The following is a 21,327-nucleotide window of genomic DNA, read 5'->3' on the forward strand; positions in this document are numbered from 1 at the left end:
ATAATGTGTGTTGTGTGGAAAACGAATGATGTAGTTATGTTATCTATAAGAGACTATTGTCTTTTTTCTTGATGCAAAAGATTCGATTGATTTTTTCGGTGGTGGCGACACCCCTATCGTGTCCCATGCTCGCTTCAAGTACGGTCTTCCACCTTTCGGACACGGCCGTGGGATTCCCTTTCCGACAAAAAAAATTCCGTTCATATGATAGGAAGTCAATTCATGTTTTGAAAGTACCACTGTTTACACTTCCGGCCAATGTACAATGTCCAATAAGTGTCGAATTATACTTCAGCAGACAACAAAATGTTTCCGTGCTAGCTAAATATGTAATGAGTAGACGTGTTAGTGATAAGACTCCATGCGAAACAAAAATATAATGATGTAAATATAACTTTTTAATGCCAATCAGAAACAGAGAAAGGGGGTTCTCTGGAAAACTCGTAAGTAAGAAACGACTTGTGATGTTTGAGAAACTATTACAATTTACAAACTTATTTTACAATGTATCAACATTATATTACAATATAATCTGAAGTGTTATTCCATGTTTTCCGTCTATCTAGTCCCAGTTATTCTGCATTTCTGGTTGTCAAAGCACATAGTCATGTGGCACTCTTATATTGGAAGTAATCAAATATTTGTGAAGGCAAGGTGTTTACTTACCGAGCGGTTTTGAACAACTTCGTAGATGTTGGAACAAAATTTGGGGTAAATATGCGATATCGCCCGAACACCTCTCACTCGTTTATTTCGTTAATTTTAGCATTGATACTTACCTATTCTGCATTGCGGGGAAGTTATGCCCTTTTTTTTTCCATAAAATAGTGTCAACTTTTCATATTACGAGTCATTATTTGTATTCCTTGTTCCGCTTGGGTAACAGATAATATGGCGTGCACTCGTCATGGATCATCACGCGTCGTGCTTGTGTTTTGTCGATTTGGAGTGGGTATGCAGTCTTTCAACCTTCTTCACCGAAAAATGCCTACTTTCGTGTTCATTATGTCATCACAAACCATTGACGGATAGCCCCGAAAAACCATTCACGATAGCCCCACAAACCATTGATGGATAGCCCCAAAACCATTCATGATAGCCCCACAAACCATTGATGGATAGCCCCAAAACCATTCATGATAGCCCCAAAAAACATTCACGGATAGCCCCAAAAAACATTCACGATAGCCCCATGGACCATTTGCGGCAAGGTTAGGTTAGGCTGGGTTGGGTTAGGTAAGCATAGTTAAAAAAAAATCTCGTAAGAAAAAGGCACATTTGGAGACACTGGCAAGACCACGTGACTTTCGACGCTTGCGCCATCTGCAGGTACATAATGGAAACAACGGCATAATGTCAGAAAATGCAAGTTCCTTACATAAGAAGTTATTATTTCTTGTTCTGCAGCATTCTATGGTGAAGTTTTCAGTTTCCGCAAATGAAAATACCTCGTAGAACTTCGACAATGCTACAGAAACTTATTTCAGTAAGTAGTTTCTCCTGTAAATTTGAAGAAATCCATTCGGGCGATATGCCCATGAGGATATGTTATGGTATGATGATTTGCATGCCTCGTGAAACTGATTAGAACACTTTTGTCATGTACAATCAGCAAAGGGTACCAGTGCGATCTCCACCGAACGCCTCTCATTCGTTTATTTTGTCATTTTTAACATTCATACTTACCTATTCTACATTGCGAAAGATTCTTTAACGTGGCATTTTGCTTTTTTCACGAAAATAATTTCAATTTTTCGCATTAACAGTAATGATGGTAATTAGTTTTTTCCCTTCCGTAACACACAATATGGCGGGTACAGCTTGAGTCGCATCGTTGAACATGTGGGTATGCAGTGTTTCCAGCCTTCGTAACCGAAAAATATCTGAATAGCCCCACAAACCATTCACGGAAAGCCCCACAAACCATTTCCGGCAAGGTTAGGTTAGGCAAGCATAGTTAAAATTTTGTTCGTAAAACAATGCAATACAGCTTTAAAAAAATCATCTTTACTTCTTGCAAAACAATCACATGGTTGGAAACACTGATGGGGGTTACGTCATGAAACGTACGGAACATCCAGCTCGCGTAGAGGAAGCAACGGTCATTGTGCGCTAGAGAGATATTTTTCTTTAAAAATACATGAATTCCCGGTCGAATAGATTCCACGATGGAAGAAAATACCTCCACGAACTTTCAGAACGCTACAGAACGGTGGCTCAGTCGGTAATGCGTCTGACTACCATGCTCAAGGTCCCGGGTTCGATCCCCGGCCGGTTCAAATCCGGGAACTTTTCTAACGTTGGAAGCGGCCCCGGCGCCCACCCAGCGTCGAATAACATGGGTACCTGGGGGAAACCCTGGGGGGTAAAGGCGGTCAGGGGCGTGATGCTGATCACATCACCCCCACTCACGACCGGATCAAGAAAGTGTGGGGCGTTACCCCCACACCCCCTATACGCCTTCATGGCGTGGTGCTAAGCACAGGGGAGCACTTTACCTTTTTACAGAAACTCATTTACAGATTCTTCTGTAAAAATGAAAAACTCCGTTCAGCGGAGATCGCACTGTTACCCAGCAAAGCACTTTTTGCATTGTTTTTCATCTTGGCAAGTATATGTACATTCCACGTCGATTTTATTTCTTTTCCATCTTTGAAGTTGTGTGCAAGAATTACTGGACGGAAGTCTTTGGAACATAGACACACACAATTGCAGAGCTTTCAATTATTAAGATTTTTAGACTATAAACCTTCCAAAAATAAAATGGCACTCTTAGCTTACTCTTGAAAATATATTGCAACAGGGAACAATCTATGGAACATATTACAAATTCAGAACTCTGTTCAGTTTGAAGATTAATGAACAAAGTATGTAAATGGTAAGTGATGGGTGTATATTGTTGTAATTTTTAGTTCAGGCATCATTGGTGCAAAACATATAAATTTAAAATTAGAAATTACTTAATATATGTACAGTGGTATCCATGAGTATTACCGTGTAAATTATCCATGACTAATTTCATTAATTTTTCTCTTACATCCTATGTGTTTTTAAGCAATGTATTTTTATGTATGCTGGTGCAGAAGTTGTCAACAGCTTGTTTTGAGTTTTCTTTAATTCTTGAAGCTCTTATTGGGCTAAATAAAGTGCATGAGCATGGTGATGGACAATTTGCATGGTAATACAATGCAAGAGCTTATGTGTGTGTGTATAGTTTAATACTTGGTGTTTTACAGGATCAGAAGTTTCCTCTAGCTGTGCAAGGGAAGCATGTTGGAAGGTCATCTCCAAAGAGAACTCCTGCTCAGCCAATAAAAAACCTCCTGATCACTGTGCCTGCTCCAGCCTTACCTGTTCTCCCAAGAGTTAACTCCAGGCCACGTTTAGGATCAAGATCTTATAGTACTCTCAGGTTTGTAATTTTACATGAGTCACACATAAATATTTAGTAGTTTGAAGCCATTCACATAGTAAGCTAACCATATACTTAACACAAAAAAATATCGTACCAACTGGAGGAATCGACAGAAACTAAGTGAGGGACAGATTCATTGTTATTTTATCGGCCAATGTAGGTCTATTGATGTTTATGACTACAATTGCTGATGATGTTACCAGTTGAAGCTTGTAATTTAGTATATTAGGCCTTTTTGTTATTTTTTATGGATATAAACATGTGATTCACAGCTATTTTTCAAAGGCAATATCAGATCAGTAGATTTCATATTTGTCTATCCCTAATAAGGATATTCACTGACCTGGAAAAGTCAGAGAAATCAGCTTAGAAGTGGGAACAAAAGAGAAGTTTGTATAATCGTGGAAAATGGGTTTGGATCTTGAACTGGAACTTTGAATCCAGATCTGTTAAGAAATTAGTTCCCCCATCAGAGATATAGGGGCTGAAATATTTTTTAAAAAATGAAAATCTAGCATTTTTAAAGAGCTTTAACTAAAAGAAGAAACCATTAGCAAAGCTGAAATGTTTTCTGCCAAAAACTTTGGATGTATATATGTTTTTCTAAAAATATATAGCTCTGATTTTATATTACTTCCCTACTTTAAAAAATCCTAAACTTTGATTGGTGTTCGAAATTGAACATCAATTTGGCCTTGAATTTCAGCCATTGTCATTAGAGATTTTGAAAAATGGCACAGACCATAAAATAAAGCTTGAAATGTACTGAAAACAATGTTGTTTACCACAGCTTTCTATCATTTTTCTTAGCTGAGTTATCATAATTATCGCAACTGTCTGCAAAGACCAAAAATACCCAGTCATGAAACAAAAAATGGCCGCCATTTTTTAACAAAGTCAAGTTTTAGAAAAAAAAGTGCCTGCTTTGAACTACCCCTGCATAGGTGTTAGAACAACAAAAATATTGAAAACTTTTTAAAAGTGGTAGATATACTTATTACCTCTAAAATTAAATCCTTAGAATAAAACCCAGCTAAAATGGTCAAGCAACCAGTTTTGGAACATTCAGTGTGGACTGACCCATATGCATTCTGGACAAAAACTCTGGTCTAGTACACTTTCTGGGAACTAAAAGTAGACGAACATCATAATAATGCTTTTCACACTTATTCAACATAAAAAAGGTAAAGTGCTCCCCTGTGCTTAGCACCATGCCATGAAGGCATGTAGGGGGTGTGGGGGTAATGCCCCTGACCACCTTTACCCCCAGGTACCCATGTCATTCGATGCTGGGTGGGCACCGAGGCCGCTTCCGTTAGAAAAGTTCCCGGATTTGAACTGGCCGGGGATCGAACCCGGGACCTTTAGCATGGTAATCAGACACGTTACCGACTGAGCCACCGCAACCACATTCAACATTCCTAACAATATTATGTGTACTCATATTAGTGGTAATTTGTGAGTCTTTTAGGGCCACTTGTCAAAAATATAGCTCTATGCCATTGGAAAATTGGTTCATACACCCTATATTGAAAGCTGTGATATTTTTACTATAAAAATATTACTTTTCTGACTTTTTAATATTATGTTTGACATGTATTCATTATGCTGTGTAACAATTTTTATTGTGGTAAAACCTGCGACTCCCTATCAAACAATTACCTGAAGTTGAGTGTCTTTTTTATCAGAACAAAAGACTTTCTGTAAAGATTTTTGTACTTTCTGAGTAGGTAAGAGTGGTAGTACAGTCAATTTCTGTTAGAACTGTCCTTCCCCCCAACACCTAAATCATCACAATACTCCATTTAGTTTTCGAGATATGACACATTTTGTGTCACATGGTGTTCGTCCACTCCAATTTCTGAAAATCTTCAAATTTTCAAAAATTTGTTACTTTCAAAATATTTGTTGGGCAAGTCAATATTACATATTTGTCATATTGGACCAAGTATCTATCAGTAAAGAAAAATGAAGCAACTTTTTGTCTTTCTATTGGGTGATTTCACGTGGAATAACCCTCATGCATCTCATAACAATTGACAGGTAAGCCTGATGCAGTTTACTGTGCATGACTATTATTTGTAGTTATGCAGAACGATAAATTGTATATCTATGCACACACACACAATCAGAAACAAATCAAAAACTGTTCACGATGTAAGCCTATTTTATAGTTGCAGCATTTTATTTGAAAATAAAGAATTTCAGAAGTAATTCCATAGGGTGAGACATGATTTCTCATGCTGCCGTGAAGAATGAAATAACATTCTCCAAAATTATGTTTAGGACACACGATATACAACACTACAAAAAATTACTTTGTCATAGCTTGACATAATCTCTTCTTGTTTTTATTTCCAAACAGCTGTGTCAAATGCCACATTGAAGAAAGAAATACAAAAATTTAAGAAATTATTAAGGCGTATTACACTTCTAGTCATCCCTTTTACCAGAAGGAGGGCAGAGCAAGCACCGCTTGCGTTGTTTTTTTTTAAAAAAATCAATTTTGATATCTTAAGTTCATGTTTTTCTATGCCTTTATACACCTTGGAATGGAATTTATCTACTTTAAGATATTTACATATGCAGACTTTTCAATTCCCAATATTTCCAGTCATATTGGTTGCAAACATAAAGCAGCTGCACCCTTCACGAGGCTCGGCAACGCGGCACAGCTGATCCGCGTTAGAAGGAAGAGAACTGCTTGCCTTTCTCCCCACTTTTTGAGTGACTTATGCAGTTCTTGCATGGTCCCTGTCCTTCTTCCTTCATGAAAAAAAAGGTCGACGGCAAGCGACCTCCGGCCCGCTTCGTCTTTGGCAAGGGTGTTTGAATGACCTCGTCAACGTTGGCCACTAGTGTTGCTAATGTCCAGAATTTTCTATGTATCCGCTCTGTACGATTATTCACATGTGAAACTTAACAGTAATGATCAAATCAGCTTATGAAGTTACGTCAGTGAGTATGGTCGTAGGGTATTTATAAGAAATAAAATCACCAGCCAATACTTGGACATATCCATCATGTGGTCAGTAACTCTGGAATATAGAGGGTATGTAACACTGCAAACAGGGTGAGGAAGAGGGTGCATTTGGAAGCATGGGAGCTGTGGATACATGTTTCCTTTACTGTGGTCATTGTCCTGTGTTATTCTGTTCTTTCGTGTGGTGTTTTTGCTGTCTTGTGTTAAAGTATGGTCTACATTGAAAATAACCACCACAGGTAACAAACGATATGAGCCATCGATTTGGAGTGGTGAAGGTAAGGACTCTGTTAGGGATCTTCTTTGAAAACAATTCAGTTCAAGATCTTGTACCGAAAAGTTGGAGGTGGTGAATCACGAGAGACCATGTCCTAAACTAGGCATAACCAAAACATGTACGAAAAATGGGAAAGTTTTCATTAAGTAGTTAAAAGTGTCTCAGCAAGAAACAATATTATGTTTGAATTATTTTAAGTCCACTTTATACACAGAAAGCATAATTGGGACTCAACCTACAGTTAAAAATGATATCCGAACCACTCAACCGGTTATCGAATCTGAGGCCCGTTCATTGCAAGGCAACGAAGGTACATATTGTGTGGTTATGTAGTAGCAGTGTTATTTATAAATCATTTTGTTGGAACATGGAAGTTTACAGGCCAGAATGACTTCAGTAATTTCCATAATGCAGTGCAAAGACATGAACATTCCCAAAATCACAAGAGGGGGATTGGTGGGGGTCATAACCCCTCTTCTGGCATAATATTCCTAAAAAAAGCTAAAGGCAGGAAAAATATGACAAAATACACATTGTGAGGGCCAGGTTAGCGGGGGGGAGCAACAGCCCCTTTACAGTTGCAGCCCCCTCCTTTGTGTATAATGTCAGTGATTTATCAACACACACCACACAACCCCCATCTTCCAACCCAAAATGGGCTTTTTTGAAGGACTGTAGCACCGAAACTACGCACCAACGAGAACAGTGTTACTGAGAAAAGTTGTTTGTTTTGATGTCCTCTGTACATTTCCGTGGTCTGTGGGTGCCATTAAAATGACACCCTGTGTGTGTATATATTATAGTGACTCACAATCTTGCTACTGAATGGTTCACGTTTGAACCCCAACATGCACGTGGATGTTTTGTTATGAGTGCTCCTTCAAAATCATCTGACCATCTTCATCATCGTGATTAACCAAAAGTGGCAGAGAAGCAATTCACAACAGAAATACAGTTGTATTAGATTACTGCAGGTATGGTTGTTTTTATATGAGGAATAATGTGATTCTTTTCATATATTTTTTTGTAGTATTTGTGGAAGTTTCTCGTCCAAAGATGGGAGCATGGGACCATGTGATGCTGTGTTCATGCAAACAGCAGCAGGGGGAAGAATGCACTTCAGACGATCTCAACAGGAACGGGAGCAGAATCCTGATAGAATCAATCTTGATAGGTGAGTTTCTTTTTTGGCAGGGGAGAGGGAGATATTCCAGAAAAAAGAATGACACAATTCTGATGCAATGTCATGTCCTAAAGACATTTATGAATGCTGCTTCTTTGGTTAACCATATTGTTAACCTCTTTTGTTAACCATTCCTTTGAATTTGTTCTTACCTAATCATCATTAATTTGTATCATCACAACATAGAGGTAATTCATAAAGTAATAATTATTGCCAAGAAAGAATACAGTAACGCACATGAAGTTTTGTGAATGAATCAGTCTTTCTCCACATAAACTCCACCCAGAGTAACACACTTCTCCCATCGATGTACCATCTTCCGGATGCCGTTGTTGTAGAAGTCCTGTGTCTGGCTGTCCAGGAAGTCATATACGCCGCAGAAATGACGTCATCATCGTCAGCAAAATGCTTCCCACACAGGGGCTTCGTCAGTTCTGAAAACAGGAAGAAGTAGCTGGGTGCGAGGTCTGGGGAATATAGAGGGTGAGGGAGAATATCAAAATCCAAAGTGGCTGCATGAGTCAGTCTACTGAGCAGAATGGGCGGGGACGTTATCATGGAAGAGCTGCATTCCGTGATGTTCCTTCTTGATTACGAGGTACCTGTAGTACCGCCCAGTGCTGATTTGCTCTTCTGGGCGTAGTCTCGCAGGACCACACCACGGCAGTTCCAAAAGACACTCAGCATCACCTTCCCTTGCAATGTCACGACGACTTTTTTGGGAGTTGGTGACATGGAGTGCTTCCACTTTGTGTTCATCTGTGGGTCATAATGGTGCATCCAGCACTCATTCACAGTGGAAAATTTGCAATTTTTGCTTTCAAAAACAAAAAAACGAATCACACCTTGAACTTCAGCTGGCTCCACGGGCTGCGCCATCTTCGTTTTCTGGCCCTCTAGCGGTGTTCTGCAGAAGTACTATGCACTGAATGTGTATAGATCAGATATCTTAAGGACCAAAGACTTCCCAACAGTGCAAGTTTTTAAACAAGCATACAAATAAAAGCAAAAAATATTACTTTATGAACGTCCCTCGTATGTTAAAGAAATGAAATATGACAACATTCCTTTATATTTTTTTTCTATCAAGAATATTAATTCAAAATTATATTAATCTCATACTCCTTTGCAGGACTTTCCCCCGTGGCATAGCGATAATGTCGTCGCCTTGTAATCAAGGGGTCCCAGATTCAATATCTGGTGGAGGCACATAGTGGTTCGGATTCCACTTTAAACTGTATGTCCAGTCCCAATTGGCTTATCTCTGCATACTTGTGAACTTAAAAACTAAACTTAATCAATCAAACTCCTTTTCAGTATCTTAAAAATTGTCAGCGAAAGAAATTGTTTGTATTGTGAAACTTCCAAAAGAAAAAGTGAAACTGTATGCACTGAAGCTAGTTGCAATCGTATCTTCATCAGAGAAGCAGAAAAGTAAGTTGTCATAAGATTGAAACTAGAATCCTTAGCTTATAACATGTATCTTTCTCCTAAAGGCACAGCACTTGCGTATGCTGAGGTACTTGTTTTTTTTATGTTGAAGAGAGAAGCATTCCAGAAATGTGCTAACCCTTAAGTATTGAGGTGGGATAGCCATTTATTCCATTAATCTATCTGTACACAATGAAATGAAACATCGAATTTCATGCTTAAAGGAAATGATCTCAGAAAATACATCATGTTTCATCTCGTATTCGCAGTTATCGTGCAAAAAATTATAATCAGGAACAGTTCTAAATACAGTGGAACCTCGACTTTACATTTTTCAGAGGACCAAGCTGAAAAAACTTTAAAATGCGGGAAAATGTAAAATCAAGAACGCAAGATTGGGGTTGTACTGTAAAGCCTTTTGTGACTAACTGTCGACCAATCAGAGCACGTGCTTTTGAAATTGATTATCAAAAATAGGCATCACGGTACCGAATGCTTTCTATTCTGTGCTGAGGAGAAAACGACGTGGAAAGTGTAAACACTTGGTTGTGTCTGACAATAAAGGAAAGGAGTGGTCCAACATTCTTTCTTTCTTTAATTATTCACTATTGTACAACAAAGAATAAAGTATATTTCTGCAGCAGTGAGTGAGTAATGTGATAACATATATTCAACAATCAACCGTAAACTATAATATTCTGCGTTGATCTTAAATTTTAGTTTAGATAAACAATGAAAAACAACTAGCTGTACATCTGTGGAATTGAGATTTTATGAAATTATCTTAATTCGTTATGTTATGGTTTCTCTGGTGTTACAAGTTACATTTAGACTACAATACCCAGAAAATACACTATGAATGCAATTTCAGACCTTTCAAGATTTCCAATAATAACATTGTTCAAAATCAATTGCCATTTTTGTTAGGTAATAAAAGCACTGTTTCAATGGCAATTTGATAGTGTACAGACAGCTTTGTAAGCACACAATACAAATACAGATACATACATGAACTAGATATGAAACTTTAATTTTAATTTTGCTTATTAACTCCTTATAAATATTTTATTTTTGTTTCTGTTTCTGCACGTTGTTCTAGTTTATTTTATTTTATTTGCATGCTTGTATTTTCCATTACATCTAAGATCTACAAGTGCTGAATGCATAGCAATCTCTTCTGATCTTCTACTTCATGGTACTTCTTTAGCTCAATCATCATCTGATGGAAATATTCATGCTAACCAGAGGCCACCAGAGGAAACAACTGATTACCCAGATAAAATCTACCATGATCGGTATGCGCTGCAAATAAGTTTTGTAGAATATATAGTGTTTTTACAAGAGGCTCTATCTCTTAATGAAACTTTGAGATTGATTTCTTTCTTAATTTTAAAAGTTGGGTGTAGAAGACATTTATGCTCATACATTTGAATGATCTTGCCAGTGTATCTAAATATACAGTATCCTTTTGGTGGTTACGCACTCTAATAAGTTCACGTTTCATTTTCTGCACAGTTTTTGTTTGCGATCCATTTTGCCCCTTGTCTGGTAGCAAGTACATGCCTGATGAAGCTATCAGACAGGTGGCAAAATCGATTTTGCCAGTCATTTTTATATCATGTAGCTGTAGTTGTAGTAAGGAGCTTATGTACTTGGAGTAACCCAAGAAACACACACACACTATCATTACTTAGCCTTGTATAATGCATCACCAAATGCTGAAGTATTACATAGTAACATTGGCAATTTCACACTGTATTGATACAAAATTTTGATATTTTCATGTATATTTTAGGAAAGGTCTCACATGTTGCCCACAAATACTCGGTGACACAAAGGTCAAGCTGCTTTCACTCCAACACAATCTTATCACCCGGTTGGATGGCCTCGGAGGACTCTCCTATCTTGTTTTCCTTGATGTATATGACAACCAGCTTACTCACATTGAGGGCCTAAATTCACTGTCAAGCTTGCGGGTTCTTCTCCTTGGTAAGAATAGGTAAGTTCCATATCCTTACTTCTTCATTCAAATATAGTTTATAATTGGTATAGTATAGTGGCATGCATTTTTTTTTTTTCAAAATTTGTATCATGCTAAAAAAATCTTGGTAATTTGTTACACATTTTTCAGTTATACTTTGTTAGCAAGACACTATCTCAATTCATGACATTTATTGTGGAGTCGACATTTCAGCCCTTTGACAGCAAAATAACTTTGTACTGGATGATGTTACCAGCACATCAAATCCCATTGCCATTATTATGTGACTTTGTACATCGGAACCTACATTTCTTTTTTGTATATCTCCCCAAATGACCTCACGAGGCTGGGTCAGGGCCAAAAGTTTGGAACTCCCACCATGGGACTGTTTGCAGTAGATGCAAGAGCTCTAATCATTTGGTTATGCAAACAGTGTTAAAAGAGTCATGTAATTCTTGTCTAGTGTTTGAATGTCAATTCTAACAAGTTTAGTATCTGTAGTACTCATTTTCTCATTATTTTTCTTTAATTTCCAATTTTACAGAATTCGTCATATAGACGGCCTTGATTCACTGAAGAAGCTAGAAGTTCTAGATCTCCATGGGAACCAGATCTGTCAAATAGGTGGACTGTCATCGCTATCAGAATTGAAAGTGCTCAATCTTGCTGGGAATGAAATTCGTGAATTGAGGCCATTGGATCTCCTTGGTCTGAAATCTTTACTTGAGCTGAATCTTCGTCGCAACAAAATAAGCAGGGTTATGGGAATTGCTGATGCTGTAAATCTTGAAAAACTCTACCTCAGTAACAATGATATAAAAGGGTATGTATAAATTAATTTGAATATATATATAGTAATGAATAATTGCAGGGTAATGGTGCTCTAATGAATGTATAAATGGTATATTCACTGTTGCCCTTATTTGTGCTGAAAGCTCTTTGCAGCCAGTTTTTGTCGTAGGTGAATTATTATGAGGCTTTTTTCTTCCTTTTCTTTTCTTTTCCAAGGTGTTCTCTTTTTCACAAGTGGAGTAACCCACCACCTTTGAAATTTAATCCGACAGAAGAGATCAAGAAACCTTGTAGAAAAAAAGGGATGATTTTGGATTACTTGAGGACATTTGGAATTCATAATTAAAATTTGAAAAGATCTTTAGTTAGATAAATGAAAAAAATATTTCTTGCTTCACATTTAAGTTGTTGTTCCATCAATATTTTTTGCCAAGATTTATTCTACAATTGCTTCTTTTTCTTTTTGTTAAATTTATTCCACTGTTATACCTGTAACATTGATCAAACTAATAAATGTCTGATGAATGGAGCATGTGTTCTGAAACATTACATCAAAAACATGTTTAAATTCTTGTAACAAATGTAAACTACACAAGGAATAATAGTATTGATGGAAAGTGGTATTGTATTGACTTAAGTTATCATATCAAGATTAAAAGCAGTGCCTTTAACATGAAACTCTATTGTTGAACAAATGTTTATTTAAGTCCACTTTATGCTCAGATAGGCTAATCAGAACTGAAACCTAGTTTAAAGTGGAATCAGAACCACTGTGTACTGTGCCTCCACTAGGCACATTGAAACGTGAGATTCCTTGATTACAAAGGAGGCCCAAGTGTATTTGGTTATCAACCAGGTAATTTCTGGAATGACTTTGAGATGTCACCTGAATTTTCATTTTCTAGGATTGAAGACATGTATAGCTTAGTGGAGGCAGGCCATTTGAAGGAAATAACGGTTGATGGCAACATTGTATGTACCAGTGGAGAGTGTGTTTCATTTCTAGTGTCTTTTCTGCCAAGTTTGAAGTTTTTGAACCAAATGCAGATAAATGAAGAAGTGCGAAAGGTTGCCTTGACGTGGCGAAGGAAGAAAGAAGGCTTGAAATCTTCAGAAAAGGGAGATGAAATGCAGGAAGAGGACAAGAGAGAGCAGGTGATAACAAATGCAAGGACTCACTGGGAACTGTTGCGTTGTCAGGCTAAGACATTGTTAACGAACAAAAAGTTGAGCAACTCATTAGGAGATATCGTGGGCATTGGTGATGATTCGAGACAAGGTAGGAAACTGACACAGTCCGATATAGATTCTCCGAGCAGTTCTAACTCTGTGACCGATCTTCCTGAGAGCGAGATATGTGAGCCTGCTCAAACTAGAGCCTTTCGTCGTCCAAGCACCGTGAGCTTATCATCGACCGTAAATAGTGCAAAACCAAAATGCTGGGTGCGACCCGCAAGAAGACCAGGATATGCAACGAGAAGAACTTTCCCCCCAAATGCATCAAATAACCCATCAAATAGCAATACAGTACAAGCTGTAAGGTTACCCCCTATCTTAAAGTACATTTCTTTGTCTTCTGATGGATTATCCAGTGATGTGTCTGATAGAGATGTTCAGAGAAAGGGACCGTACTCAGAAGATATAAATGGCGAAAAGAAACTTGCCCAAATGGTGCAGAGTGCGGTGGTAAAGCGATCTGATTCCAAAGCCCCGTCTTCACGTCCGGCAACTGCTGCACGTGCACGAACTAGTAGGACTCGTAGCAATAGCACTTCAAGCGTGGAACCAAATATAGACAGTTCTTTCAGTTCACTTGAAAGTGATAATGATGACGAACAGTCAGATCATGAAGAGGTGAATGCCGCTGGTGATGCAGTTGTGTCGACCAATATGGAACCAGTTGATGAAGGTGGGTCCACTGCAAAAGCCAACACTTCCGCACAAGGCATAAAACAAACTTCACAGAAACCTCGGGGGTCTGTTTCAACTGCAAAGCCAAGGACCAAGACAGCTCAACCTGTTGGGCGGACCAAAGAACAAGGTAGGTATAATTTTATCATATGACAGTCATGATCATCCATCAAATCATGTCAGTTGTTGATACCAGAGAATCTCCTTGAGACAGGAAGATATAATTTTATGCACAAGACTCCACCAATATTAATGTATTCAGTTACTGTTTTTATCTGTGTACCCATTTGCAGCAATAAGTCACATAGAATGTTCAGCATCCCTTAAAGTAAAAGCAAACAGCTGATAATTTTGATTTTTAAAACTTGCAGTAGATAAGCCACATAAAACTTTGCACAAGTTAAAGAAACATGAATACTTTTGCAACCTATCCCCATAATAGAATCATTATTAGCATTTTTCTTATTTTATACTCATCTGTAAACAAATCACAATGATCTAAGTGAATGTGATGAAAGGATAATAGCAAAGACAAAGGTCCATCAACCATGCTTTCCCCTCTTGAAGGTTCCATCATGACAGGTTTTTTTTCAGCCCTCGTGTTTAAGATTTTTGCCGACAGAGGAAGACTGGCTTTGTTGTTCTAAAGCAATGATTTTCACTCCCTCCTGCTAAGTGCATTCGAAGGAAGCTTGTTTATCAGTATCCGATGTCAAAATGAAAGTTTTCCGTGAGGGCGCAAGCAGGGGGGAAGGGGAGGGAGAAGACTGGTTGTTGAATCTGCATTGTGAGAATGGAATTTCGAAGCACGCTGAAGGAAACCTTTGTTTTTTTTTTAGCATAAGTGTCCACAAGTTTCAACAGAGGTTACCCAGCATTGTCCTGAAAATAGAATTTCAAGCAGCTGCAAGAATTGGCGCTCATTTTTCACTACGTTCTAGCTTTTCATCCGTGAATGTTGTGCGTAGGTGTCATTTTGTGCCCAACTGCGAGGACATTTTTTGGGTGAAGTGACAATTTTTTAAAATAATTTTTGGGGGTTTTCTACTTTCCCCCTCCATATATACACCAAATTTGCATAAATTTTGCATTTTGTGCATTTTGACATTTCTTTTCGGGGGACGGAGGGAAACACCATTTTTTTTAAGAAAAGTATTTTTGAGGGGATTTCCCCCCTTTCCCCCTCCATATGTACGCAGAATGTGCATAAATTATATATCGTCTGAATCTGTGATTCATTCTGCATACAACGGTATATCTTTCATATCTCTAGGGCATTTAGTTTCTGAGCTATAGTCATTTCAAGGTACCGTTGCATTTTGAAGCTTGAATCAGTGGCCATTCCTTTTGGGGGTACAACTCAAGTTACATTGGTCATACGACAATGATGCAAATATTTTTCCATTTCTTACATGCCAGCGATAATTTCTATTTGCATTTTGAACTTTTCATATCCTTTTTTCGGGGGGCGGGGGGGGGGGGGGGGCAAAACCCTTTTTTTTAAAAAAGTATTTTCAGGGGATTTCCCCCTCCATATATATGCCGAATGTGCATAAATTATATATCGTCTGAATCTGTGATTCATTCTGCGTACAACGGTATATCTTTTATGTCTCGAGGGCATTTAGTTTCTGAGCTATAGTCATTTCAAGGTACCGCTGCATTTTGAAGCTTGAATCAGTGGCGTGCTGACCATTCCTTTTGGGGGTACAACTCAAGTTACATTGGTCATATGATAATAATGCAAATATTTTTGTGTTCCTTACATATCAGCGATCATGTCATATAGTCTGAATCTCTGGTTCATTCTGCATACAACGGTATATCACTCATCTCTCTAGGGCAATTAGCCTCCGATCTACACTCATTTAATTGAAACTCTGCATTTTGCTCAAAATCGGCTCGGTCCAGAGAGGCTTACATGTGAAAAAGGCCTTGGGCGGCAAAAGGTTAAGTGTTACTCTATCCAGCATCGTAAAACTTGCAACACTCTTGTTTTTAACAGGAAAAACATATATTGAGGAGTATTATAACACAACTTACAGATAACATGAATGTGATGGTGCACAAAATAGTTATATGTGAGATAGAGCACAAACTTACCCACATTTTGTGTTGGGAAAACTGACAAAAAAACCGAGAGACACAAATGGTCTCTCTTATCACATATTGCACTACCAATCTTGCATTCTGATATCACCACAATATGCTTTCATTGATATGCTAAATGCCTAAGTTGTTAGGTTAGGCTTAGTGTAAATATTACATTTGCAGGGTATTTATGCTAAGAGAACCAAACCTAACAGTCCTAGCCTAACAATGTAGGCATTCTGCATCTGGCATCAGAACACGAAGTTGGTAGTATTTTGTGCAAGAAAGGAGACCCTAGAACAAAAGGCAAACATGCCTGCACTGTAGCGTACTCCTTGTGCGAATGGTTAGATGTCGCTAAAGTCGCAAAGCCACAAGGACACGTACACGAGTCCATTGCATTGAACAGGGAACAAGCCAGGACCTAAACCCAGAAGCTTCAGTGGCAAGATTGTGAGTTGGTCACTCACTATATCAGTTAATGGGTCAACAAGAACTAATTGAACTAAGGTGTATATTAGAAAAGAATATTTTATATTGACTGATTCAATTCTTGCCAGATCATATCTAAGGCACATTCTCTTCCCTCTGAAAAGTATTCCACAATCGTAAGCTTCACATCTACAGTTAAAACTGCCACATGTATGCCCTAATGTGCGGAGAATACAGTCTACTTAGTACTTCAAGTGTATGGATACGCAGAAAGCAGTTTGCAAATATATTTCCGTAAGAGATGTCTGTGTAGAAATGAAGGATTGCATGGAAGTAATCTTGGGCAACAAGAGAATTGGAGAATGCAGTTATCACCTTTCCTTGCAGTTAAATTAGGACAACAAGATAGATAAATCCTTGACAAAGACTTGGGGGAAACTGGCATCTGCAACCAATCCTCCCTTAAGAATGACTAGTTACTTGTTTGTCAGGCCGTCTGCATGCTCTAGAAATAAATCTTCAAAACATTATTGTCTGATTGTAGGCACTTGGAAGCTTGGACTTGCATCATTTGTGTTCAGGCACACTTGAAACAATGGCGAGTTTTTATTGAGATTGCTACCGCATGTTGGCACTGGCTGACAAGCAATTGAAACAAGCTTTCCGTTTGTCAAGGCAGCTCAAAGCCAGATAGTGTATTTTCAAAAACGTAATATTAATAATTAATCATTATATTTTCCAGGTTCGGATTACTTGGTGGAAATTGAAGACGAGTGCCTGAACGTGTACGGCCAGAGTTCTGTTCGCTTCCTTGACCGTACGTGGAATGCTTCAAAAGCAGCCGAAGTGACCACTGTGAAATTTAATTATATCACTTTCAACTCCCTTGTTCCATCTTTTGGAAAAATTAAGCATAAATTTCCGAACTTAGAGCATTTCATTTTCCGTAGCAACAATATACATTGCCTCGGACAATTGAATGCACTGGCTGAAGTCCAAGGTGTGACATCGGTGGAAATTGATGCAGATGGCAACCCAATTGCTCAAAAGGAATGGGAATCGTATGCAATTTACCGGCTGTCTCATTGGGGATTAAGGAGAATTAATGGAAAAGAGGTAATATGCTTACAGAATATTTGGATTGGAGCTGATAAACATAAATTTACCTGATATTTCTAGCTTATGACTTCCATAATTCTGCCATTTTGTTAATATTTATAGACACAAGTTTTATGTATGTATGTAAAGGTGTATGTGTGTGTGTGAGAGAGAGAGAGAGAGAGTCAATTTTATACTTAATACAATATTGCTGTATTTCCAAATACAACAAATGTATGAATAATGCTAGTAAAACTATGCACTTACCAGCAAACTTTAAAAACACGTTGAATGCATAACTTGTAGTGTATTTGGAAGTAAATCATTATGCAATCAAAACGTGAATTTGAACAACATTAATGCCAGAAAAAGACAAAAATATTTTGAGAAGAATATCACTGAAAAGTACCACTGATCATTACTTTGCCAATCAATAGGACTGTTCCTGTACAACCTATAATTTACATTACGGTACCATATTATAGTTTATTGTGTCATAATCACTAACTTTTGAATGATGTACTTGATTAGTACAATGCATTCTGGATTATCCTAAATTTCATTTATGCATAGTTGACACTGTCCCATCAAATTCAAACGAGATTTAATGTATGTGTATTGATGGGTGGGGTTATAAAATGAGAAACTAATATCATTATTTTAGTGAAAAAATGTGCCATTGATATGTGCATATATGTATATATATCTCGTTTTCTGTGTGTGTTTATGTGGAGTTAAAAATTTGATTTCTTTTGTTAGTTGTGTTCAGTTGATGTTAGCAAACCCTCTCAACAGGTTACAGATGATGATATAGCCTGTGCATCGGAAGAATTCCAAAGCCTTAGTGACGTTGTGCTGTGCTCCTTGCCCGAAGGCCTCCTGAGTCCATTGTTAGGAAGACTTCAGCTAGGAAACAGAAGTTCGTCCAACAAAAGTGCCAAAGAGTGGTTGTGGGATGCAGATCCTGCATTGCGAAGTGTCGTGGCGAAGGAGGCACTGCAGTGGCGGTCTGGAAACTCTAGTGTGGTAAGTGCCATAGGTTGCTAAATCCTCAATCTAAAGAATCTTTCAGTTATGAAAATTTTCTGTCATGACCAGGAAATATTGTAGAGGGAAAAAAACAGTGATTTGATGTGATGTCATTATGGGCATACACACACTGGGTGACCAGGTTGCTGTGGCCCAGCCAAGTCAGTAATGACATTACGGATATAATCACTAAAAACCAGGCATTACATTGGACTAAATATTCTTGTACTATTTTTTGTTTTATGTATATCTTATTTTTTTTTCTTTGCTGCAAAGATGAACACGACCAAAATGTTTTATGATTTTCTTCCAGTTCTTTTTAAATTCCTTATTACCTTTCTTCACACTGGTTATATCCCAAATGATTTTTTCAATTTAAATTATACATAGTTATACTTGTCAAAAGTTTTCTTCATCTTTGACAAAAAACACCATTTCAGATATTCCAGATGGACCACTCAATATCAGACCTGCCATTAAACCTGTGTAGTCATTGTGACTGACTGGCTACCCAGTGTATACCTGGTCTAATATAATTTCTTGCATGACTGGATAATTGTATGGTGCTTATGTAGTAATACAGCAACTGACAGGATAGTGATAGTTGGTTCTGTTGCCTTTGGGCAAATAACGTACGGTTTATTTCATGGTGGTTAGGCAATAGGTTGTACTCATAGTTTTTTAACTGTTTCAACATGCAGTCATCCTCGCTTATTAAACATGCATTCTTACAAGAGAGAACAAAATTAACTTTATTATGTGGCTGTGTACAAGTAAATATTAAACATTACATTGAAATTGTTAATAATAAAGACTAGCCAAACTGAACCTCTGTATTTTTATGGGACGGATGAGTAGATACATATATGGTACATCCTTGCAGAAATCACCTAATCGTAATGTTCGAGAGCCAAAATAACATGAAAGAAAAAATGCCATGATAGTGTATATAAATCACGATAGTTATTCATACACAAATGTGAACTTTCTACCACGACTGGGCCTATAAATGAAGCTAATGAGCATATGACAAAGGTCCATACTTGGAGAGAGAGATTTTTCTGAAAGATGTCCTTTTTGAATTTGCACTTTTATTTATTATCATATGCATGTAGATATTGTAAGCTCTTAATGTTACATGTATATTTTGCAATAAATTTCTTTTCTTTTCGTTAATAATTCAGGATGATATTTCATGGAGGCAAAAAGGCCGTGTTCATTTGATGCGCATGTTAGGTCTTGCTTGTGATGCAGTTGAAAAGCTTCAACTCTTGGAGAAGGAGTGGCCCAGCCTCTTTCATGAGATAATTAGAGATGCATTGCTAGACTATTCGCAACAGGATGCCTACATGAAGAGATGCATGCAAGAATTAAAGTTGTAACAATGAAAAGTTCTGCACAGTTGTTTGTCACTTAAGCCGATGTTGACAAATGTTTTTTTTTAAATATTTTATAGCCGTTAACCGTTATGCTAGTCAGTTTTACAAAACAAATTTTGACAGTTTCCACTTTTCTATACCTTTCGTATGTACTATTTTTGTTATTTTTTTTTTATCTGTGTGTTTATAATTTTGAGTCTGTATTTGTAGTTAGGATAGAGGAAAAGATGAACTGTGTGGTCATAGGTAATTTAATTTTGAATGTTTAAGAACCACCTGATCTAAAGCAAATGTGACTGATGTATATTGTTGTGATCTACTTATTTAAGACAGTATCTAAAATGCACTACTGGATGCCATGCATAGAGAAATAGTCTGTAATTACACTAAAACTAATTTTGGCATTTAGAATTATGTTAACATTAAATATTCTTACACTAGAAGTTGAACTAATTGTGCTTTTCAAAAGTATTGCATGTTAATATTAGAAAAAACAATTTGTTTATAATACTGCAAATGCTACAGAAATCATATCTAAATTGTACACACATTGTACAGATTTTTATTAAAATGTGGACTCCTTCCAGCAGTGTTTACTGAAAGAACATTGCTTAAATGTAATCACTTTCATGGGGAACTGTTTGTACTAGCATAAATCCGTAAAAAGTAATAAAATTTGTCAAGGTTTTGTATATTTTACACCATTTTTTAATTAATTAGCATGTGTGTGGGTGTGCCTATGGAACGTAATTTAATTCAAAAGAAGTTTCTAAAAATTCAAATGTAGCATGCAACACTATACCATCAAGTGTTGGAATTTCATGTTAATTTGTTCAAGCACTTTCAGATGCAATTTAGATAGATAGATATGTAGTATTTTTAATCATTGCTATTTTATTTACAAATAATATTTTCAGAGTAAATTTATGAGTACATACATAGCAACTCTGAATACAGCAGAACCCTGATTATATGTTTTCGTATTTATATTTTCCTGCCCTATACAATTGTTTTCCCTGTTGTAATACAACAAAATGTTGATATTCGTTCCTTGATATATTTTTAAAAAAATTTTCAAGTTACCTGAAAAACATATAATTGAGGTTGCACTGCTGATCAAGATAGTTGCTGCAAAATCATTACCTTCATCTACAATATTAAATTTGCCTGCTTATTTCACTGTTTCAGCATATATTTTTTTTAAAAAAATCACAAATTTGTATATATTTTTTTAAATTTTATGTGGAAATAACTGACTCCTGCTTCTTCAATTCGCCTTTTTTAAAATATTATTCTCCAAAAGCAAATACTTCAGACACTGCCAC

At 37.1% G+C, this 21,327-nt stretch overlaps 1 protein-coding gene across 3 annotated transcripts; it reads left to right on the plus strand.

Moving 5' to 3' along the window:
• Positions 1-254: 254 nt before the first annotated feature.
• LOC146002619 (uncharacterized) lies at positions 255-21,201 on the plus strand. 3 transcript variants are annotated; one of them, XM_083140592.1, is made up of 10 exons: positions 255-447; positions 3,237-3,412; positions 7,706-7,849; positions 10,497-10,584; positions 11,085-11,288; positions 11,815-12,093; positions 12,968-14,103; positions 17,239-17,612; positions 18,390-18,620; positions 19,808-21,201. In XM_083140592.1, exons 3-10 carry the CDS (start codon positions 7,732-7,734, stop codon positions 20,003-20,005), a joined length of 2,628 nt encoding a protein of 875 aa, XP_082996718.1. In that variant the 5' UTR covers positions 255-447; positions 3,237-3,412; positions 7,706-7,731; the 3' UTR covers positions 20,006-21,201. The 3 variants fall into 3 exon arrangements, with proteins under 3 accessions (XP_082996718.1, XP_082996710.1, XP_082996713.1); XM_083140584.1 differs by having other exon boundaries at positions 255-443; positions 10,435-10,584; XM_083140587.1 differs by lacking the exon at positions 10,497-10,584 and having other exon boundaries at positions 255-443.
• Positions 21,202-21,327: the final 126 nt, after the last annotated feature.

This window comes from Lepisma saccharinum, chromosome 1, assembly GCF_977018435.1.
Source record: "Lepisma saccharinum chromosome 1, izLepSacc3.1, whole genome shotgun sequence".
Taxonomy (NCBI): Eukaryota; Metazoa; Arthropoda; class Insecta; order Zygentoma; family Lepismatidae; genus Lepisma; species Lepisma saccharinum.